Genomic DNA, 23,864 nt, shown 5'->3' on the forward strand with positions numbered 1-23,864 from the left:
CTAACTTAATGTGCCATAATTGGTGCCACTGTGCAGTAGCACCAGCACACACTTTTTTGCAATGCTGATGCACAGCAGACTAATTCTACTGTGCATTAGCACATTAGCATGGTTTTGGACTGCTGCGCCAATGCACAGTAGAATTAGTCTGCTGCACATTTAGCATCTCGTGTAGATGCACCCAGTGTGTCACTTGCTATACTCTACTGCTCCAGCCAAGCAGAAAACAGAACATAATCCCTACGTTGTGCTGCAGAGAAACACAGGCTGACACTAAGCAGTCTGGGTCAGCCAATCAGGGCTGCCCTGTGCACTGCTGTCATCTGTCACCAGGCAGACTGAGGGAGCCTGCAGAACATGCTGAGATGTATGCACAGGGCCCCTACATGTGCAGTATCAGCATTGCAAGCTCTCCTTTTCAGGGGCATAGCATATGTATGTCTGTTCAAGTGTCTCCAGGTAAGTTTTTCTACCAGAACAAACCCAGGCAAATTCTCCAAGATCACTTGAACATGTGTACATAGTCTCAGCACCTGAAGAGCCCAGAACAATGAAAGCTACTATAGAAAAATTGTGGATAACTGCATAAGTCAGCACAGCTGGGAGACTTCGAGCAGAGTCAGCATATCTATGAAGGGTTCCTTCCAAGTCTGGAGAGATTCTGTTTAAGGAACAAATGAAGCCAGGCCACCAAGCAAAACTAGGCCCAGATTTTAGTGCTGTGGGATGGACAAATTAGATTTATCCTAAAAATTTTCTTCACTTGAACAGAACTGTCTACATATTCTTATACAGTCCTCATCCCTGTAGTAACTGAGCATTTCCAGTAGTACATTAAGCAATATGGACCGCAAAACAAATGTTAGTTATTTTTCTCTCTTATCTTCACCCAGCAGGATTGTACAGTGTACAGTTTTTGCTTTCATGGGGCTTACTTTGTTTAAAGTATACAGATACACCATCTTTATGTTGGAGAGGACATAACTGAAGTAGACTTTCTTATATTTAAAGAGAAAGGGGATGAGGCCTGATTCAGTCTCAGACCAGGCACACAAAAGATCTGTCTTCTGCATAAATGAGTTTCTCCCTTTGTATAGCGCAGCCTGGGAAAGAGGGGGAGTTTTGTTACTTGACTTGCTCCTCACTCCTGCCTCCAAAACATGATGATGGGGAAAAAAAAGGGAAGAGGGGGGCAAAAATTACAGAAGTCCATAGGATTTAATTTAATTTACAGCCTTTATTCAACACTTAGAATTCATAACTGTAATAGTGCTTTATTTCCATTAAAAATAAAACTTGAATATTATTCACAACTGTGTGTCCAGAGAGAAGGTACACTAGCCCCTCCTGAAGCCTTCCACCTTTTGGGTGGCAGCCAGAGAAGGGAAGTCACATTCCTTACCTAGTCCTTTCTGGATCTGAAATCACCTGTTAGCTTAATTTGAAAAGTTGTCAGGCAAACTGTTCAACTGCAGTGAGTGTCAGGGAGAGGGAAAAGCACAAGGAAGGTGCAGAGACACCTCGTAACATATGCTTGTCTACATGACAGCAGTAGTGGCTGAAGAGAAAAGGCTAGGCCCAAAACCCAGAAGGGACGAGCTTGAGACTTAGAGAGAAAAACATTATGGGGCAGAGAAAAGGAGGAGTTTTGTGCATTATCCAATCAGATCTTTAAGCATGACAGGTCCTACCTTTAACTTAACAGTTGTGGCATTTGGTCTGGTAAGTGGACCCAATAAAAGCAGTAAGGATAATACTCTTTAACAGAGTTACACAGAAGAACATACTTCGTTGAAGCATGTGTTAGAGGCACTTCATGTAATGAAAACAGCTGCAGCATACTGACTGGTATGTGTGTGCACAAGTGCACCACTGCCTTCTGTTGGCTGGAATGTTGAGATTCACTCTAATGGTGCCCAAAATGCCTGACAGTTAAATAAGATTGGTCTTTAGCTCATGAAGGAGCATGTTGTGCTTTAAGAGCAAGAAATCCAGTTATCTTCCTATTTATGAAGGTGTAGTAAGCATGAAATCTCAGGTAGATACAGCTCAATTACACTTTTACTTCCTAATCTAAATTGCTGGAGGCATTTTAGTAACTAATCTAGGAAACTAGAAATCCATTTGCACTATTTTTTGTCTCTGTGGTATATCAGTAATTGGTCCACTGGCAGTTTCATTTGTAGGAGTATGACACTGAGGAAACTACCTCTGGAAAAACTTCTGTGGTAACTGACCTGGAGATCCAGAGGCTTACTCTCCTACATCCTTGAAAACAGCACAAAAGGCATGTATATAGCAGTATTCCCAGGGAACACATTGTGTCAAATGCTCCACTACTGTAACTCTGGGAGAAGAGCCTGGCCACTCCCCAAATTTCCATCAAGGCCTCTTTGGGCGTGTATACATGTGCTCTGGTGGGGGGTGCATTTTAATTAGAGTGGCTCCAAGAGTTGCTCTAATTAAAGCATCTGGAGCATCACGTGTATCACCATCCCCATGCTGGAAAATGGCGGTGGGAGCACTCTAACTAAAGCTCATCAAATGGACTTTAGTTAAAGCACCCCCAACACCATTTTTCAGCGCAGGGATGCTGATATACGTGATGCTGGAGTCTGCTGGAGTGTGGTAATTACCACGCTCCAGAAGACTCTATTAATCGACTCTGCTCCAACAGACTGTAATAACAGCACGCTGGAGCAGCCTTCCTGCATGTGTATAGGTGCCCTTTATGGCTTTGGTCTTTCTTCTCTCACTCATCCCTAAAAAAGTAGTCTAAGCCTTGTTCAGTAGTTTAGCTTTCTTCTCTATCCCACTCCACCATGGTTGCGACACTTCCTTTGCAGTGCTTAAATGCACAAATGTGTTTGAAAGCATAGTCCCTAGTTTCTTCTTTTTTCAAATACTTGCATTTCTCCTTTACTTTTCCTCCTCTTCCTTCCACCACTCCTAAATTTCCCTGTTCACTGACTTCAGAGTGTCCCAACTTCCTTGGGTCTTTCACACTGAATATAACCTATGTTAGCTAAGAGGTTTCCTTCCTTTAGCCACAGCAAGTGAAAGGCCAGGAGCAGGAAGGACTTCAATTCTCAGTCCTATGGCCTTCAATTCCCAGACCTCCTCTCTGGTGTGCATAGTCTTCTCCATTCTGTTCCTCTCTATAACTCAGCACCAGAAAGGAGGAATGGGAGAAGCATGACAGATTAAGAATCAAGATTAAAAATCAATAAAAAAGAAAACATTCAATACTAGAATTACGCTTGCTCAGTTCCCTACCCCTGGCTGAGCCAGCTGCCTGCCCTCTGTGCTTTGTCTTCATGCATACCCACTGTAAGATGCAGTGGAGGTGGGTAAGTCCGCTGTGAGGAACTGCTGCTTCCTATTTATGCAGATAGGCATCAAGCCAGAGTTCTCCCGAATCCTTCAGCGAGCTGAGTGAGAGAGAGAGGGCCAATTAGTTTCAAAACAAGATGAAGAAGTGCAGCAGCAGTGTGTGCACACTTCTGGAAGGGGGAAAAAAATCAAGGGAGAACAGTGAAATGAGGAGAAACATTAAAATTCCCTTCTGTGACACAAGTGAACAGGATATTCAGACATACAATAACTCAGGCCATGGCTTTTGGGAAGGATAATGAATGAGGAAATTACTGTGGAGTCATAAGAGAATGATCAAAGTGCTGACAGTTAAAGCAAACAAGCCAAGTTAAACTAAAAATCAGGGAGGTAAGCACAGAAGAAAGTCAGATAAGGTTTCTTGGAAACAATGTCACAAAAAGAATAAAGTAGAATGAATAAATGAGGCCTGGACTCGAAATTGTTGAGGACTTCACCTCTCTCTTCATAACATATTTTCAGAGACAAGTGCACAAGATCTGGAGCCTCATTGATAGAAGACAGGGAAGCAGGTGGTTAGTGTTTACTGGAGAAACTATGGATGTTATGTGAAGGTGGACTGAAATCAGGGCTAGATTTTAAAGGATTCATTCCATGCCCAGGCCCATAAGCCATCAAGGCCTATTTCCACTGCATCAAGGCTTTTCTCCTTATTCGCCCTTCTTCTGTGCTTGCCTCCCTGATTTTTAGTTTCACTTAGCTTGTTTGCTTTAAACCTCAGCTACCTCCATCCTGCCCCAATGTCACTAGATCATTTACTTCCAAACAAGGGGAAATTCTTCACTTGTAAACATCAGTTGACTGATACCTACTATACAATATCTGCAAAGGCAGTGAACAGAGGCTTGCACTGGTATTCAATGCCATGTTTGGCACACATGGACTTCACTAGGGGAGCCACCTTCCAGTAGTTGTGTCGAGGCATCGTGGGGAAAAGGCTGCAAAGATAGAATAAGGTGGTGTCACTGGTATCTGGTCTCCCATATAGTGCCCCATAGGGTTCCAACTGCTCCTTCCAGACCCAGTGTCACAGTTGCTTTATTCTCCCCTTAACCTTGTGATCCTCAGTGTGCTGTAGTGCCCTATCTCACCTCTGTCCATCCACTATAAACTGCTAAGTCGTACTTTCTACTCTCTCCTGTGTCCTGTGAGGTTCTTGCCTCTCCAGCTAAGAATGTGCTCAGTAGTAGCACAGAATTCCTTTTCCTCCTCTTAATCCCACTCCTCCTCCACATTCTTTGCTCCAAAAGTTTTCTATGTTTGTGCTAAGTGGCAGAAGTCAAGGTAGATTTGTACCTTACAGAGTAACTGAATCAGAAGTATATAGGCTATTGTAAGCAGTTGCTTACTTCTGCTTACAAAAACTTATGCATCTCTGATTCTGTTAGTCTACAAGGTAAAACTCTATCCTGCCTTCTGCCTGACTTCAGACTAACACAGCTAACTACCTCTGAATGTTAAATGGTGCCACAGTGTCCATTTTCCTCCCTTAGTGGTCATATTGATGTATACCCTTTAAGATTCCTTCCCCGCCCCCAGTACTGGAACTTACTGGTGCTCGATTTGGAAGTTTAGGTGCCCACTAAACCAATCATTGAACAGTGACTGCTGAACATTGCATGTTGCCTGGAGCTGAGGGAATAAAGAGAGAGCACGGTGTTTGTTCCAAGCATACTCCCTCTCTCATCTTCTTCATCCTCAAACTCCTCTACCCTGAGCACAAGCATCCTAGGATGATGCTCACAGCCCTTCCTCCTGAGGACTTTGGGACTTGGTCTGGATGATAATGGCAAGCTTGATATGAAATCACTGCTGTCTTAACCAACTCTTCACAGAGCTGGCATTACAGAGCTGCCCTGCTTCTCAGTTTTGGAGATCTCCTCACACCTCTCACTAAAGGGAACAGACATAAGATGAAGGAACATGATGAGAGGGGAACACAGACACTACCTGTATAAGAAAAGGGTCCCATAAAAAGGTCTTCCCAAAATTTCTAATTCTCATTATGGTCTAGCCTCCAGTATTCTCCATAATACTCCTATGCAGCCCCAGTTCCTTCCCACCACCACACACTTCATGGAACAAACACAAGTCCTTTTTTAGTATTACCCTGTCACTGAATTCTAGTAATAGTCTTTGAGCTGAATACTGCCCCCCTCCCCTCCATCCTCCTGTATCTCAAAGAGTATGCATTTGGTCTAGAAATCCCCCTTTACAACCACAGATCCTTAGAAAGAAAAGGATCATACCTGAGTAGAGAACCAGTCCATATTGTTATCATAATCGATGTGCATTGGGATGTGGTTCATTTGTGTCACCCACACAAACCAGTTACTCTCTATGAACCTGTGCATATAAACACATAAAGCACTCACTGACGACATGCATGCCCAAGAAGTGAGAACCCAGTAAAAAACACTTTTACTAGGCCAAATTAGTCCTCACTTGACAAAAACAGTCCTACATGTTCTAACCAACTGGTCAGGAAAAGGCCCCACAGAGGATGATGCCCCAAGCAAACCAATCTCTTATTATACAACAGAAAGGCACAATGGGCAGAAGAGGGGAGACATGACAAAATGGAGAGATGGGAAGGAGAACTAAAGGACTAGGGAATGACAAAGTAGAGGGATCAATAGGTAACAGGCATAAGCTCAAGCACCTATAGGAAATTACACATTGAATGTTACCTGACCAGCAGAAAGAGCCCCAAGAGACCCTTCACCCCTAGTAAGGGCGAGTAGCTGAAAAAGAATCGGATGTAGAAGCTCAACATCCAGGCCAGGTCCTGTATGACAGAAGACAAAATCATTCTTCAAGAAGGGAAATTCTATTACCATGTATCATCCTGCACTGGCTGGCCAAGAAACCACTGCTGCAATCTCCAATCATCCACACAACATAGCAATCCTTTCCCTGCCCCACCCCCATCTCCCCCACCTTCATATACCATCTGAAGGATTCCCTATGTTCTTAGAGTCCATGAACTCTAACTTCCTGTCCTTACTCTGCACATAATGAGCTTGAGCTAGACTAAGGACTGGAGAAGACATGCTCTGTAGAACTATATAGCATTCATCTCTGAAAATAAAGTGAGCAATAAAAAGAGAAAGCAGACACCCCTCCCACTCATCATTGTTCCTCTTTGTTGTTCCTGTGGATTTTTCTCATTTTCTTTTTCTTCTTCCTCCGTTCATTCTCTCTGGGTTGTGCCTTCTGCCCATATCCCCAGTCACCAAAATCGCAAACCAGCACTCAACCATTACTACATTCCCTTTGAGGTCTCCAAAATCCATTACCGCTATGAGTACTGCTCCATCCAGTTCTCTTCTATCCACTCCAGAATCCCTACATATTTCTCTTTGTTCCATTCCACCCTGCACTGCTGAAGGACTGCCTTCTAGGCATGTGGGATGGTCCAAAAGCATGAAGGGGAGATGGTAAGAACATCTCCCCTTCCTTATTTCAGGGCACAAAGAAGTAGCAGATGAAACAAAACACTGGGATGCTACCAGGAGACTGGCATGCAATTTCTGGGGCTCTCTCATGGTAAACTGTGGGATGAGAGCCTGAAAACCAGCTAATGAAAACTGGAAACCTAGGACTAAAGAGAAACAAGGTCTTGGCATTCTCCCAATGCAAAGAGAAAGATCTACTCATTCTTTTAGCATGTGGTTCTCCTAGGTAGAGGAGCTCTGAATCTGACTCTCAGCACCCTCTACTTTCTACTGTTTTCTTTCCCATTCCTCCAGCTTTCAATGGATTTTCCCTTTAGGCAGCCAAAAAAGTGTGCGCATCATTTCTCTTCTGTCCTTTATCAGCCACTGGTGCCATCTGATGTTCAAATTTTGTAGAGCTGCACCCAGAGACGACCCAAGCAGAGTGTGGGGCCCAGCTGCAAATCAGCCTGTGCACGGCCCTGCCTCCGCATGCCCTGGATGCAGAGAAGTCGCCAGCAGTAACAGCGGCAGATGGATGTGGGGGTAGCAAGTTGCCGGACATGAAGCCAATGGTGGCGGCACAATGTCGTCACAGCTACTCTGTCCAGCTCCATGGGCCACCTGCAAAGTGCAGGGCCCGGGGCATTCTCCCCATTCCCCCCAACCAAGGACAGCCTTGGCTGCGCCTAGTCCACAGTAGAAGGAAATATCTGTAGAAGCCCTCACCCCCTTCTGGAATGACCACCACCACAGCACAGGGATGCCATCTGTTACCCATGTGCAAGCTGTTCTTTCAGACTGAGAAGCACACACATTAGAAGAAAGACATCTGTCTTCTCCTCCTCTCAAAAAATATATAACTGTCTATGATATTGCACAGATCCTATACCCATTTCTCTTTGTTCTAGGGAAACATGATGACCAGCTTCCCTCTGACCTTTCACTCCCAACTCGCTTCACTGAATCTTGACCATAAATGTAGGGACTCCATAGGGCCTGGTACGCTGGGATCTACTTACCACCCATTGTTTCCGTTGCACTGCAAAGTAGAATATATACCACTGGAAGTAGAGGGGCACCAGGGCTGGGGGTCCAACTAAAAGAAAGAAAAAAAAAAGGCACACATTAGCCAAATAATTCCATCACAAAGGAATTAATTCAGAGGGTCCTGGTGACTACAGAATGAAGGCCCCACAATAAAACAAAAAGGTGGAGTTACTCACTTATGAAGAAGTACTTGTGCTGGTAGTTATACGGCATGAATTTCTTCTTCTTCATCCCAAGCTGTGAAAAGAAAGCAAGTTATCCAAGCTGCAAAGACACCTAAATGAGCATTTCCAACCAGCCCTCTGCAAAATGCCATGTCCCTATCAGTTCTTCTGAGAGAAACGCCTGCTTAGACAGACTTTCCCAAGACAAGGTTTTATTAGCTGCCCTTTTGTGCTAGTATCTCACCTACCCATTGCTCCACTGACCCCCTTTTTATAACACACTATGTCTACTAAAAAAAGCCTTCCTTAGCCTGTTTCTTTCACACAACAAATTAACCTAGTCCCTTACAATATGAATAAGATGTATCAAAAGTTCTGCTCCAACAGGGGGCACTGGAGGTACAGCTAACATCAGATGCAATTTATTATTACCATATAACCCAATGATATGCCCAGGCACCCTGGTGTGATGCCAGATCTTTTGAAGAATGCCATGAGGTGTGAGGAGATAAGTGAGGTATTAGGAGATAAGCAGCTAAACTAAGGAGATAAGCACAGACTCAGGCTTGTCCCTGCCCAGAGGATCCCTCCTCTGCAAGAAAGTAAGCACTGTGATACATTATTGAGTTGTTGAAAATTTGATGTCACTCAATTAAAAAAAGTTATAGAACGGTGCCTTGAGTCCAAAGAAGGGCACCTCAAGTCCAAAAAGGTTGAGAACCACTGGTAGAACCACTGCTAAGGTTTCATCTTAACACTCGCTTTCTCAGAACACAGCAGAGCTAATAAGAGCCCCAAGAATCAGACTGGCAAATACTGGCACTTGCTAATAAATAATACAACAGTACCAAGCAAGACTTTGGGTCATCGGGTTTCCCTGTGTTGCCAAAGTTAAGTAATGCCAGCCTGGTAAAGATAAGATAATAAAGATGGGAGACAAAATTTTAAGATAGTAAGGGATATCTGCAGCATGGTAGAAAGAGGGCATAAGATCTTGCAAAACTCTGTCTCCCTCCACTAAGCAAACAGAGAAATTGTTCCATGTGCCCTTCTACCTGCCCTTCTTTTCTTCTTGTTTATGATCCTCCTTCCTAACTTGTTTGTGCTCTTTCCCCATAAGGTGTAAAGCAGAAGTTTATTTGATTCCCTTGTTTTAATATTAAGGTTCTGAAATGGTTTTGCTTATGCATGTTAATATTCTTCTGCAAGTTACAGATGCTTACTTTAAGTTTATGATATTCAATTTTGATGTTTGAAATAAAAAGTAAACAATAACAAAACCTTAACACAAATACTGTCCACACAAATTCAAGTCCAGCAAAGGCTTTTCATTATGTCACATCACACTGAACCCCAGCCTAATGTTGCTATCCTGACTGCTTAGTAAGGTTCTGAAATGAACCAAAGAGCAGTAGGGCCCTAGATCAGAATAGATACCTTCCATAAAACCATATCCACATCCAGAATCATTCCCACATCTGCAAAGAGAGCCAGGCAGCAAAGATTTGTACTAACATGGTCTCTCACCAGCATTGTAGAGACTCTAAGCCAGGGGCAGGCAAAATGCAGCCCACGGGCCAGATGCAACCCAATAGGCTATTCTATCCAGCCTGCAGGGCCCCTAAAAATTCAGACAGGGGCCCCTGGCTGCCTGTCATGTGGCCCTTGATGGCTTGCCAAAACTCAGTAAGTGGCCTTCCACCAAAAATAATTGCCTGCCCCTGCTCTAACCCATCCTCCAAGGGCTAGGTGGGATGTACTTGCTTGATAACTAAAGTATTATTGCAAGTAATAAGAAATATCCCTAGAACACCTAAGTCGAGGCATAACAGGGCAGCTCCACACCCTGGGCAGCGGCAGCGCACAGGACAGCACTTGTTGCTGCACTGTCGGTGACAGCAGCAAAGCCAGCCATCAGCTACAGCTATTTTTATGCCCTTCCCAGCAAAGGCTGCTGTCCCAGTTGCCCCTTCTTAATCACATTACTGCTTCTAAGACTCTCTCAAGGTTGCTCAGGACTTTTTTCAAACTTGCACTGCAAGGACAACTATTTTATAATCATCAGTTTTGAGAATTACACTACAAACAGGACTAGTAAGGATACATAAAAAGATCACCATCCTGATATGGGTAAGAAAACAGGAACCTCCCAAATTAAACTCTGCAGCTTAAGCTAACAGTCTTGAATCATCTGCAAGACACAAGATAAACAACTTTTTTTTAGATGCTCTTTAACCCTTCCCTTTCCTGTTTCTATTTTTTCATTTCCATTCTTCCTTTTTCAGGTTTTCCTGTGCCTCTTTTCCCCTTTCATGTTATATTTTGAGTACCTTATACCCAAATAGAAGTCACCATTCTTGCCCCAAAGACCTTGCAGACTGGCTAAAATACATCATAAACACAAACTTGAGAAGGTACAGAAATCTCACAGAAGTTTGACATAAGGTTTCAGCCAGTCAAAGCTGAGACAGATAATTATAGCAGCTGTTTCAATGGAATGGAAAAGATGAGATGAAAGCCAGATGTGGAGGATGAAAAACAGGCAAAAGATTTTTATTATTTACATTGTTTTTCTACCACTAGTTTTGGCTGCCTAGTTACTCACAGACTGGAATTTTTCAATATGAATTTTTGAATGCAAACAAACACAAATCAGCAACAGATTTCAAAAATTGAAAATATCCATCTTTGACATTTTGGCAAATAAATTTCTAGTAGCACTAGATGCTTCCCACACACAAAGGCAGGCACACAAATACAATGTGAATGTATTTTTGGTGTACTTCAGTGTGCATCTTATTGATCATGCTGTGATCACATACTAGTCTAGTGCATCCTACAATCCCTGTTGTTTCTAAGTTCCAATCATTCAAATGTTTATATGTCATCTTAACTTCCTTTACGTAAATAATCCTATTGAAGACAATGGAACTATTTATGAGATTAAAATTAAGCATGTGCATGATGAAAGCCTTGCAGTCCACAGTAATTTGTTTTTGGTAACAGATGCTTGCAATATCTAGGCCTATTTCCCTTCAGTACAGCTGGTGAATGCAATTCCCAGAATTGGAAAAATGCATGAGTCAATGAGCATAATTTGTGTAAATTCCTACGAAATAACCTGAATAAAATATTATTCTCTTGATATATAAAGCAATGTTTAAAACCTTCGCCTACATCAGATTAGTTTCCAAAGCAGAAAGATAACTATCTAGATGTTAGGCTGTTGCCATGGAAACAGGGATGAACATATTTTTCTATGACATATGTTGATTTTCAATGTCATTTGGTCAAACAAAGAGACCACATTGCTTCTGTCCTCAAACAACTTCACCAGCTCTTTAAGCAAATCCAGAGGCAATTCAAAACAGTGCTCCTAACTCTTCAAATCTGCACTTGTTTTCCTTCATCTTCCCTAAACTGGAGGCTATCTCTTTCTAGTCATCTTCTAGCATTTTCTCCTCACGTATAACCCAAACCTCAGTCCTGGAGCCACTCCCACTGACTTCCCACTATTGGGCTACAAAGGGACATTGCATTTATCTTTTCATAAATGCCTAAATAAATGGATAAATCATTTCATCTCAGGACAGAGTGTAATCATTCAGACGTCAATGCCAGTTGTTCCAAATAAATCCTAAAAAGATAAGATAAAGATTATGGGATAAGATGTACAAACAGTTCATTCTGGGACACTGCAAAGTGCATCTGAGTGGTTACTCAGGACTGCATAATTGAATTAATGGCAGAAAAGCAGCAGTGCATTCAGCCACTTACTAAAGCTTGATCAGAAAGGTTGATCTACATGTACATGCATGTACATAACAAAGGTTATGTACATGCGAATCCTGAGAAATTTCTGTTCTGGGACAAATACAGGCACAACTTGTCCAAGGACAAATGTAATATCTGTTCTGAGTCTCAATGTAGTTGTCTTTTCTGCAGTTCCTTTCCCATTGAACTGCCTTCCTGTATCTTCCTCCTCCATATCAGTTCAGATCCCTCTGAAAGCATTTCATCTCCCTTTCCCTAATTGTTTAATGTTTTTAGCCCTCTATTATTATATATTCTTTCATTTTTCACATTCCAAAAGTTAAAATCATTCGAGATGCAATTTCCCGGAAAGATGTTTCTTAAATAAAACTCTGTCCCACTTTACCTCTAAAATATCTGTGTAATTCCTCACAAGTAATACTGCAAACAACAGCTATGACACCTATCACTTGAACTCACTTCTTTGCTTGAATCATCCTTTCGGAAATCTACTGAAATCAAATTTAAAGCACAGAGAAATCAAACCATAGCTTTATACAGCCGTATTCAAATTTAACTGTGTTCCTTGGAATAGATAATCTTGACGAGGGCTGGTGGAATCCTATATGGATTTTTGTACTAGGCTTTCTGATTTAGATCTGACTGTGATTCTGAATATATTTATGCAAGTTTATGCATGTGAGTTATCCCACTGGCTTTAATTTGCTTAACACTGGCCACCTCTACATGAGACACTGACTGTGCAGTTGTTATTGCACAGTCGTTTAGTACTGCATACACAAGTATTAAACGACTGCGCAGTAACTGGAGTTACTGCACAGCAGCGTCCCCAAATGGCGTTTTGGTGATGCTGACTGTGCTGTAGCTCATTCCTACTGTGCAGTAGCATCACATCATTGCCATGCAATGCTACTGCACAGTAGTAACGAGGTACTACACAGTCAGTGCCTCATGTAGGCGCAGCCATTAAGCATGGAAGTAGCCCCTAAAATTACTCAGTACTTAAGCTTGCAGAATCAGAGTCTAAAAATACACTAAGTCTAGTTTTTTTCAGTTCCTCAGTTCTAATGAAAAATCAGACAATTTGACTAGGTGACGTTATTCATTTGGGTTAGTATTTTTTAAAAACGCTGCAAGTGCCAAAGACCTTCTGGGTGTACAGGAAACCCTTGGTATTTGTGGGTTCAGCATTCGCAATTTCAAATATTCACAAATGCCGAACACTTTAAACACTTAGCAGAGCACCTTGGGAGCTCTGCGCTTGCTGCCACCAGGTTCCCGCCACCACTGCCATGCTCCTGCCATCACCACCAGAGCCATGCCCGCCCCTCCCCCACAGCTGCCGGGGGCACTGCGATCACGAACGCAGACTGCATTCATGAATGCAGTGCCCTTTCACAGATTTTGCCATTCGAGGGGATTATGGGAACGTATCCCCCACAAATGGCGAGGGTCACCTGTAATGCCACTGATCTCAGTGGAATTACCCTACAGATATATTTGGATTCCAGCCTGGACCCAGTCCAACATGCACTGACAGAATCCCATTGATCGAGGCAAACCCTCCACATCTTCTAATGCCACCTCCTTCTACCCCAGACACCACTCAGACTCACTTCTACAGACAATGTCTTCCCCAAAGCAAAAAATAAGGGGTGCATGTTAACATCAGGGTCCTTGCGGAAGCAGTTGGGTTTGGCATGGTGCTGAAAATGCAGATGGTTCCACCAGCTGGCTGGTGCTCCCTGCAAAAACAGATGAGACAAAATGATCCAAACTAAAATGCTGTCAAAATTAAGCCAATTCTTCTATCGTTTATTCACCCCTCCCCAAAATTGGCATCATGTCCAAATCTTTGCCACATCTTGCAGACAAGATGCCTTCCAAACCCAAGGGCCTGTCCCTCTCATTAGTCCTGTTAAAAATCTGACAGCCATTTTCATCCCTGAACGCTTACCTTCAAATGGCCAATCACAAACTTATGAACCACGTGGTTCCATTTAGATTTGCTGAAGACAGAAAGGTGCCCAAAATCATGCTGAAGCCACCCAGCCTGGGCCTGTGAAAGGCAAAAAGGGTCACTGATAAAACAGCCTTCATGTCCATCTACAACAAAGTGCATTCCTTGTACACTCAGTTCTAAAGAGTGCACTCTCGTTGTTGACTGTGCCCTCCAGCCAGGTGAGAGCACCCCCACTCTTGATAGCAATGGAGTCTTTCCATTCTCCACAGGTGATCCCAAATACTGCTGTCTGTATAGATTACTGCTGCTCTTTCATTGCAGTGCCAACAGATTCCACCTGGGACCTGGGGAAATTATACAATATTAGGTAGCTGCTTTCACAGGGAAAATAAGTACCATGAAGAAGAGGTTATGGAATTGAGAAAGGGGGCATTTATTCTCTTTCAAATTGCTCTGAGCTCTGCAACAAAGTTTTCTTTGAAGAGGTGCCTGCTGCTGCCTCCTCTGAGTATCTGCAATTCCAAAAGGACCAGCTGGGCATGGGAAGCTGAGGCTTTCACAGCTGCTGTGCCCTCTGCAGTAGTTCACTGGACGTTCCCATGGGAAAACAAGAAAGGTCTGACTAGCACAGCGTATCTCAGAAATCAGGGAAGTGCAATGTGGGAAGAAGATTGAGAGGAAATGAACAGGTGTCTGGCGGGCAATGGGAAGGACACTGTTCTAAATCCACTCAGTTAGAAAGTGCATATCATCTTAAGTCTATTTTGCCTCCCTTCTTCTAGAAACTGGGAGGAACTAGGACTTCTTAAGAGCCCACCACATCCAGAGCTTCCAGCACTTCTTACAGCATCTCCAGCTGGGTACACAAGACTAAAATGGCTAGGAACTTCTCACAACCAGTTTCCTCACTTTCATTCCCACAAAGAGTCCTGCTAACAGAGGCAAAGGTGGAGAAGTTGTCACCTCCCCACATCCAGAACTCCTACACCCTTCTCCTCAGCATCTCCTACTGGAAGAAAGCAAATATATAGTTGTTGCCAGATCCCTGTTCCCAACTTTCCTGCAGCATTTAAGTATTTATCTTTGCCTGAATCACCTAGAACAAGAACACCCTAGATACAGACAAAAACACCAGGGAGCACCAAGTTGTTCTAGAGATTGTGGGAGGAGAGGTTTGTTCCCTATTTTGGGGGGCTTAGACCATTTACCTGGACAGTCCCTAGCAGCAAGGCACAGAAAAGGAATGGCACCAAGGATGACCCGAAGTACCAGAGGGTAAGCCAGGCAGCAATATCCATCAGCAAGATGTGAAAGAGATGCAGAGCGAAAAAGAGATAGTTGGGCTTCAGGAGTCCCAGCCTTTCAACAGTGGTACGCAGCTCACGAAAGTCCTCTACCAGCAGTTTCTGTGGAAACAACCAACAATACAGCACTTTCTGATCTCAACATGCAACACGGTACCCTCAAACATCCTGGGAGATATTTAATTCCTCCACTTCTGGACAAGGCACTGCAGCAGTGGGGGAAAGCTGTGGTTCCCTCAGACACCAGGAGAAGCATGCAGCTGACATGCCATTGCCTCCAGGTAAATGGATCTCTCTGACACTGGGAGAGCCACTGGCTCAGTGGATTTGTCTTCCCCATTCCCACCTTCAGGCCATGTCCATATGAGCAGAGGTGTGTATTTGCAGCAGCACAAATTTGTGCCACTACTTTGTGCTGCAGTGCACACCCCTGTTCATGCACTTGGCAGCAGAACACATTGTCCTGTGGCTTCATGTGCTGCAGAGGGAGGCTGGCCAGGGCACAGGGTGCCTCAGTGTGGGCCTAGCTGGCAGGCAGCTCCCACACTGAGGCATCCTGTACTCCAGCAAGCTGGGGAGCAGCATGTGAAAACAGGGGAGCAGGCAGCCCACGGCTGGTTGGGATGCAGTGTTCCTTGAAATGGGAAAACATGAAGCCCTGGGCTCACTGCTCCCTTGTCTCCATATGCCTCAGTACAGGGGTTCCATTGTGGAGCCCCGTGCTGAGGCACATGGAGCCCCCATCTTGAGGCACACTGCACCACAGGCACCTGCAGAGCCTCTGCGCTGAGGCACGCAGAGGCAGGGAAGCAGCCAACCCAAGGCTGCCTGCTCCCCCATCTCGAGGCATGCTGCACCCTGGCCAGCCAAGCAACTGGCTAGTGCACAGGGTGCCTCAGTGTGGGAGCTCCACAGTGCTGTGCATTTGTCCCAGTACATGGTCTTTGGTGCCTTTGTGCCACCTTTTTTGGAGGGTTTTTTTTTTAACTTGGAAATAAATCCCAGTAGCAAACTTTGCTCCAGTGCTGCAAATTAGCAGCAGCGCACATGGTTTAACATGCAACATGCGTGGTTTGCAGCACTGCAAAGAGGTTTATGGCACCACAAACTGCACATGCCTTCACATCTGGATTCATCCTCAGGTGACAGTCACTGTGACACCAGAGAGATTCCTTAGCTGCTATGATTTCCCTCTTACGTCCATGTCTCTCTATCCCAAAGGGAACCTGTGGCTGACAAGCTCGGCACTCCATTCCTCACAGGGGACTGCTGTAACACAATATGGAATCCAAAATCTATAAGCCCTGCTCACCCAGACAGATAATGTTATGACACCAAGGGGAAGCCTCAGATGGGAAAGGTGACTCCAGCTGTGGACATACGAAACACTTTACACCAGAATTTTACTCTAGTGTAAGCTATACTGGGTGCATCTACATGTGAAATTAACACCGCTGAATAAACTCTGGCGCTGTCTGCACCAGAGTTTATTGCTCCCAGTGCAGCATTTATACATAAGCCTGGCACCACAGCACATTGAACTGAGGCAGTGCAACCTCAGTTGGCAGGGATGAGCCTGCCAGCCCAGGGATGTTCTGACCCGGGTCAGCATGCTGCAGAGGGGCTGACTGGAGTGCTAGGATGCTACAGTGCAGGGCTAGCTGGCAGGCAGCCCCCACACTGAAGCACCCTCATGCCCCAGCCAGCCCCACCAGCATCTATACATGCATTTTGGCAGAGTAAATAATTCTACCATTGGATAGTACTTGTATTTGGCAGTACTAACCTATAGCGAAGTCACTTAGTTTACTCTGGCCTAATAGCTTCACCCATGTAGATGGAAGATGTTTTACTGTGGAGCTAGTCTACTCCACAGTAAATGTTTTGTGTAGATGGGCCCACTGATGTCTAAAACAAATAGCTATCCAGCTCTCTGCAAGTAGCAGCGGGCAATATTCTACTAACGGGTGGTGGGAAGTCAGTAGTTACTTGTTTGCACTAAGCAAGTAACTACTCCAGGGTGAAATTGTCTCAAGCTCTGGATACACAATACATCACAATGATATACTGATTTTGAGTTTACCCTGGAGTAAGGTGTTTCACATAGAGTAGGGCTGTATTTGCTATGTCTGCTCCACATGTTTACACCAGTCTAAAGACATATTACACCAGATTAAAGGTGCTGTGTCCCCACCTCCTCCATAATCCACTGCCATTTATGATATATTGGGAGTTGTAACTGCCAGAAAATGAAAAAAAAAAATAGCATAGTGCCCTTCTAGCCAGAAACCTATTCCAAAGTGCAGATTTTAGGACACTTACATTTTTGCTGGGCTCAAAGCTGGGCTGATCTGGTGCCAGTTCTCCAATCAATAATGAATTCATGTATTTTCTCACCAGTGCCTTATCAAGGTGGAATGCTGTGAAGGGATCCTGGAGTTCACACAAAAAAAGAGAAGCAGGAAAACCACACTGTGGGGCATGTTCACAAGCAAGTATACTGTGTGAACACCCCCAGCTCAACAGGACTATGCAAGGGCTGAAACATACTGGACCTTTCTATTTGTCCTGCCCAAGATCTTACTGGCTTCTTCAAAGCCAAAAAGCATACCTTTCAGAGGAATACTATACCACAGTTTCTTGCTGGCTTTATCAATGCACATGTCACCAATGGAATCTCATTCCCTGTTTCTGAATCTGAAGCCTTCCTTTTCCAGTCCAATCTCATACCAAAACTCTTTGACTCATGGTTGTCCACTTCTTGTTTGCTTACATGTCCCTCCTTTAGTTTGTCTCCAATAATTCCTCTTCTGGCTCTGTAGCCTCCACCTTAAAATATGCACTTACATGCCCTCTTCTCTGTCTGGTTTCTAACACCCTATTCCTTTTCCCCTTTACCTTAAAACTCCGTAAGCAAGGGTTTTATTTCCATTCACACTATTTTCCACACTTCCTCAGAGCAGGCAGAAAAGTTTAGGGTTCAGTTCCTCCTCTGCCCACTAGGGATCACTGTGGTTCTCGCAGAGGCGGTTTGCTACTCAGGATCTTCCCTAATCTCCCTGCAAATTATAAACTGGTATGGCTCAACTATAGTAGAAGGCATCAGATCAGTGCATGTTGCCTCAGTGATGTGCCACCATCTGAACAGGGATTAAATTGAAGGAGCTAGGAGTTAGGGATAGGGGCAAATAACAGGGTAGAGACTGAATCTGGCTGCATTAGGAATGCTTATCTAGGCAAGTAGTGCAGTAGGGGAGGGTCCTGCTTCAGACTACGTCACTCCCCCACTTAACAAATTCCCATGTCTCCCCTAATTTCCCAGAATAGTTCTGCTTGCCTCCCCTGTTTTTGAGAGATCTGGTAACAAGCTTGTGTCTCCCCATAGCTACTTGAGAGAATTCAGCAGGAGAAATCAGACTTTTTGTCACGGCAGCAAAGTGTCAATCATCGGGCTTATCTAGGGACCTTCTGCCTTGTCTGGCAAATTATAACCTGAACCAAGCAGCCAGGATTTACACAGCTGTGTGGTTACAGTCCACCTTGCCTTAGTCTCCAGGCCCACAGGAGGAATTTTCAAGGTCTCCATCTTTGTCTCTTACTGCATATTTTCTTTCCTTGGTGTCTCCCCTATCACCACGGTCTCAGGCTCCTCCAGTCTAACTTTGTGCTCTCTTCTCCAGGGAATCCCTGCCACTGCACCCGTTTCCTTTGTTTCCAGCATGTTGCTCAGTACTGCATATGCTGTCACAGCTTTGTGTGCTCCTAGACTGCACTGCCCCTTTAAATGGTCCTCAGCCAGGCAAAATTTTTTCAAATGCTTGTATTTGAAAATGCTTGCCATCAGGAAGGCAATACAGCACCATCTCCGCTCAGGCTTATCTGAACAGGGGAGGGAGAAAGCAAGAAGGGTATTTCTGTTTGCATTCTCCTATTGGAAGAGGGCAAAAAGGGGGTGGTACAAGGGCAGACCAGGAGACGGTGGTACCACAAGCTTTGACCAATCATTACAATAGCGGTTGTAAAACCTAGCAGCAAACTCTTAAAGGGGAGTGTGGATGGGGGGATTGATGGGGTTTTCTAATGTACTTTCTGGGAACCATGGTATTCCTAACAGCAAAGGCAGCAAGCTACATACTTAAAGGGAAAGTGCTCTTGCTTACTTTCCTTGTCCTTCTTTCTGCTTTTTAGGAGGCTGATTTGGGATTTCCAAAACCGATATTTCCAGAAAGTTGGGATTCACTCCAGCTGGACTGCTTAAAATGTCAGCAGTTCAGTTTCAGCAAACTATATCTTCAGAGAATATATAGTATCATTTTTGTTATGTGCTCCCAGGGTTAGGATTCAATGCTACATAAACCCAGCCCTGGGTACCAGTAGCCCCTTTAAAAACAAACTCCTGGTGCCTCATTGGTAACCGGGCTTTAAAACGGTATGCAATTTTCACAATCTTGCACAGGATATGCCCTTATTGTCTTGGGCTATCTGCTATAGTCAAATTGTGCAGCACTGGGATTCATCGAGTCCTAAGCTCTAATCCTCACCGTGTCAGGGTTTAATATTAAAGAACACCATAGTCTTAAATTAAACTGTAGTCTACCAAAATAAATTACAAGTACTTTCAGATACAGTATCTCCATGGGCGGAATTTCGCAATTTGGAATCACATCTTCCTGATTTTAAAAATACTTTTCTTTCCCTGTACTCCGTGTGACAGACACAAGAAACCAAAGGAGGGCAATTAACCAACCAGGTGGTGACTACATACAGTCAGGGCTGCCAAGTACAACATTCCTCCAGTTATATGATCGTACTTGTCCTTTGTGAAAGAAGCAGATTAAACATTTTCAGGAAATAGACTGATTTAAAAAAAAAAAAAAAAGTTAACAACATCCCTTCAATAATAACTTGCACTAATTTAGCCCTTTGTAAAAACTGTGCAGCATTTTTAAAGTTAGAGGAATATAATAGTACACATTCAAGTATTTTTTTTTGGAGGGATAGCCTGGCTGGCTCTGTTCAAACTTATGTGGCAAGAGCAGGCATAACACCTTGAAAAGCTGCCCCATTAGCAAGAATGTGCTTAACAACTTTTAGTTTTCCCTTTGAGAATGTAACCCCTGGAATCAGCTACTCAGTGGGCACGGCTACATGAGCCACGGCATCACCGGAGCAACGAGCTACAGTGACGTAGCTTGTCACTACGGCAATGCAGCATTGGCAGGCACAAATCGTGATGCCGCCACTACTGCGCAGTAGCTCATTGCTACTATGCTCCAGGGTCAGAAATGACCCATGCAGCACCAGGACTGTGCAGTACCGGCAATTACTGCACGGTCGTTTAATAGTTGCTAAATCAAGTGCTAAATGACTGCACAGTAACAACTTTATAATCGGGGCACATGTAGACACACCCACTTTATACCTACGGCTATAGCTTGAATTTCCTATAAAGAATACTGAACATTGTAAATATTGATGTTTTGTCATTCAAATCACTTGAAATGCCAACAAGTTCTAAAGTGCTCTTACACTATGTACACAGGTGCAAAGTGTTAACTGTTTTTCATTACATTATACCTTGTTACAGAACACTGCAGTTAAGTGGAGTTAAGGCAGGAAGCTGCAGCTCTGTAAACACAAACCACAGTAGAATTACTTAAGTGAGTAAAATAAAATCCAAAATCTGTCCATAACTAATAAGGGCTATAATGCGCAAAAGTATGCACTAAATTTGGGTGCTCCTTCTGGAGAAGACCCTTAAACAAATGGATGACATTAGGCTATGTCAATGTTGGCCTTAGTCTTTCTAAGCCTTATTTTACAACTGTGTGAAATAATAGCAATTCCTCCCTACCCACTTGTAAAAGAAAGTATTGCCTCCTGCCTCATTCCTACAAAAATGGAATAAGAGCCATGGTATAGATAAACAACTCAATTTCTATTGAGTATTTTACCCAGTAATTTATACCTAATTTCTTCCTTGGTAAGAAGTGTCTGCTCTCTCAGTAGGCACTATCAGAATGCCTGGTCAATAGGTGGTGGAGAAGCCAGTTTGCTGCTTCTGGATGACGTTGGTTGGGTGAGCAGAGACACACCTAGTACACAGGTGTAACTCCTCAGCATGAGGGGTAACATGACTTTCGAGTAGAGTGATTTACACCACTGTGTGACTGCACCACTCTTCCTAGGAAGATAAGTCAATTTACTCTGTATTAAGCATGCTCTGTCCACACCGCCAGAGAGGAAAGCCACATTTCTTGGATCAGGAACATGGGCCAAACCATTAGAAGATCTGATTCTTTTTAAGATACTTGTTAAAATTTTCTCACATTTCATTCAAAAGACTTAACAGCACATGGCTGACCTTTAGGATGCAAAAATATGTGCCATACTCTAATACCTGATGTAGATATTTGTTGGCAACTAGCAAGGCCCAGAAATTCTGGGACAGACCCTACCTTATTAGGTGCCTATGTGGACTTAGGAACCTAAGTGTGATTCTAGTCTACCCTGCTCCAGTCCCTGAAAAACAGTTAGTGCAAAGGGTAGACAGGTCCTCATCCTGTTCACTGCTCTCTGTGATAGCCTTAAGGCCAAGATGATGGTGCACTAATGTTCTTTTTTTTCTGGGATGTGAACAGAATAAAACAGAATCAAACTTAAGGCACTAAAGTGCACTTAGCATCAACAGATGCCCTTTATATGCAATGGACATTGTGTTCACTTGAAGCAAGATGGCCACCAGTCATGTTTTGTTCCATAATGTTGCGTTCTTCTTACCACCTCGAGTAAAATGAAAACAGAAGTTCAGCAGGGCAAGGATTCTGGTCCTTGTCTGGCAGAGATTATTTAAACACCAAATCTATCTCCAGTGCTATGTAACAAATAAATTAGAACTATAATCTGGAAAGCAGATACATTTTAAAGACCCACTCTACAACTGCATTTAAGCACAATGCTTAGTTTTAAACATATGAATGGTCCTGCTGACTTCATGCTTAAAGATAGGCATGTGCTTAAGTACTTTGCTGGACTGGAACTTATAGGAAGAACAGAAGATACTAGGGACAGCGAGGTCCTGTAGGGGACAAACAAGAAAATGTCATCTCTACAGATGACCTCTTTTTTGACAAATCTAGAGAACTGTCAACTTTCTACTAGGACACTTGCCCAGAATCTCACTGCTGCAGCCTTCTTTTCACCAACCTCTCACCACTACATTTGGCACTAAAAATATGACCTTTTGGTTCAGTCTGCAGCTTCAAAATATCAGATACATAGCCAGAATTACATATACAGTCAAACTACCTGTTGAAACAGAGACAAAGAGATCACACTACTTTCATCTCTTCCTTCCTATCACTGTATCCCTGGGCATAGCTGGTGTGCACGTTCTGCAGACCTCGTGCCCCACATTGCCTTCGCTTCCCTGCTCCTTCACAGACTGTCAGTAATTCCCACTGCCGTACAGCAGCTCTACAGATCCACTTCTCCAGACTGGCAGCCAGGTACACAAAAGAAAATGGATTCCACCATCACCCTGTTGATCTTGAATAGGATTAGGCTGTGCGACTGAGTGCACCCACAACTGATTGCCTGCAAGAACCTGCACAGAACTGAAAGAATTGGTGCCACTTCAGAACTGGCAGAGCTGTCTCCCTCTGAGCAAAGATACAAGATCTGGGGAAAGCGACTGGAAAGACACGCTGTACCCGTGAGCAGAATTTGAAGAACCAGTCTGAGTGGGAAATTGAGGAGGAAGCAATCATCCTCAGATGGGACCAAGTTAAGCATGGTTTAAACAGGAACTATGGATTCCACCCCCTTACCTGGACTAACCAATCAGGGCTCGTGTACAGGGGTGATATCTTTTATTAGACCAAAAAGATTTTTGCAAAAAAATCTTTCATTGCAAGCTTTCAGGGACAAACACCTTTCATCAGGCAATTCCCCTCCAGGAGCAGGCAATTATTTCAGGGGGAGGGTTGCTTACTGAGTTTTGGCAAGCCACTGAAGGCTGCAAGACAGGCAGCCAGGGGCAGATTAATATTAATTTTCTAAATTTTTTAGGGGCCCCACGGGCCAGATAGAATGGCGTGGCGGGCTGCATCTGGCCCGCAGGCCACATTTCGCCTGCCCCTGATCTAAATCAATACTGCTACAACCTGAATACCTTACCTGGACTAGTGTTTGTGACCCTCCCCCCTTTGTTCCTACGGGTGCTTTGCCCATTTGCTTCTCCCAGCACTGCTCCCCTCTGGCCCCCTTCCTCCTCTTTCCCCACCTTCCCTCATCACGTGGCGCCCTCCGCTTTGTACCCTGCAGACTGCTCGTCCTTTTGCAGCGTCTGCTGAAGCTGGGGAACGCCTGTGCCCTCTGGACAATGCTCACCTCCCCGCTTCCTGCGAAGGGAGTGGAAGGGCTCCCCACTCCCTCCTGCCCTTGCTGCACCCAGGGCCGCCCGGCACGGCGATAGCCCCCGGGCTCCTCACCGTGGCGTCCTGGCCGGCGTAGTGGCTGATGACGCGGGCGCCGCCCGGGTGCCGCCGGTGGAAGTGGCTGATGTCGTAGACCTTCCTGTGGATCACCAGCCAGCGCGGCTGCGGCGGCTGCCCCCGGCCCGTGCGCGCCGCGATCTGCTCCCACGTGAAGCGCCGCCCGGCGGAGCCCCCCTCCGGGCCCGGCTGCGGCTCCGGCTCCCCCATGGCCGGCCGCCGCGCTCCCCGCCGCAGCCCGTTCAACAGCACCCGCGCGGGCGGAGAGCGCCACCACCTGGCCC

At 44.5% G+C, this 23,864-nt stretch overlaps 1 protein-coding gene across 4 annotated transcripts; it reads right to left on the minus strand.

Annotated features, from left to right (window-relative positions):
• Positions 1–1,217: 1,217 nt before the first annotated feature.
• Positions 1,218–23,864, minus strand: LOC149871310 (acyl-CoA (8-3)-desaturase-like). Of its 4 annotated transcripts, none has more exons than XM_090032291.1 (12): positions 23,578–23,864; positions 17,408–17,518; positions 14,990–15,187; positions 13,776–13,877; positions 13,435–13,563; positions 8,057–8,117; positions 7,853–7,929; positions 6,084–6,181; positions 5,643–5,739; positions 4,946–5,025; positions 4,206–4,331; positions 1,218–3,431 (listed from the first exon to the last, which is right to left on the minus strand). In XM_090032291.1, the coding sequence occupies exons 1-12, from the start codon at positions 23,788–23,790 to the stop codon at positions 3,380–3,382; spliced, it is 1,344 nt and encodes a 447-aa protein (XP_089888417.1). In that variant the 5' UTR covers positions 23,791–23,864; the 3' UTR covers positions 1,218–3,379. The 4 variants fall into 4 exon arrangements, with proteins under 4 accessions (XP_089888417.1, XP_089888419.1, XP_089888418.1 ...); XM_090032293.1 differs by lacking the exon at positions 23,578–23,864 and adding an exon at positions 18,685–19,318; XM_090032292.1 differs by lacking the exon at positions 14,990–15,187.

Source organism: Crocodylus siamensis, chromosome 2 (assembly GCF_052110815.1).
Source record: "Crocodylus siamensis isolate JL-2025a chromosome 2, ASM5211081v1, whole genome shotgun sequence".
Taxonomy (NCBI): domain Eukaryota; kingdom Metazoa; phylum Chordata; order Crocodylia; family Crocodylidae; genus Crocodylus; species Crocodylus siamensis.

Bases quoted from the DNA above. Each gene is read 5' to 3' on its own strand.
- LOC149871310 (XM_090032291.1), bottom strand. From the start codon at position 23,790: ATGGGGGAGCCGGAGCCGCAGCCGGGCCCGGAGGGGGGCTCCGCCGGG. The intron at 15,188-17,407 runs GTAAGTGTCCTA...TTGTTTCCACAG, and splicing joins GCTTTGAGCCCAGCAAAAAT to AAACTGCTGGTAGAGGACTT. The intron at 13,564-13,775 runs GTAAGCGTTCAG...CTGTTTTTGCAG, and splicing joins TTGTGATTGGCCATTTGAAG to GGAGCACCAGCCAGCTGGTG.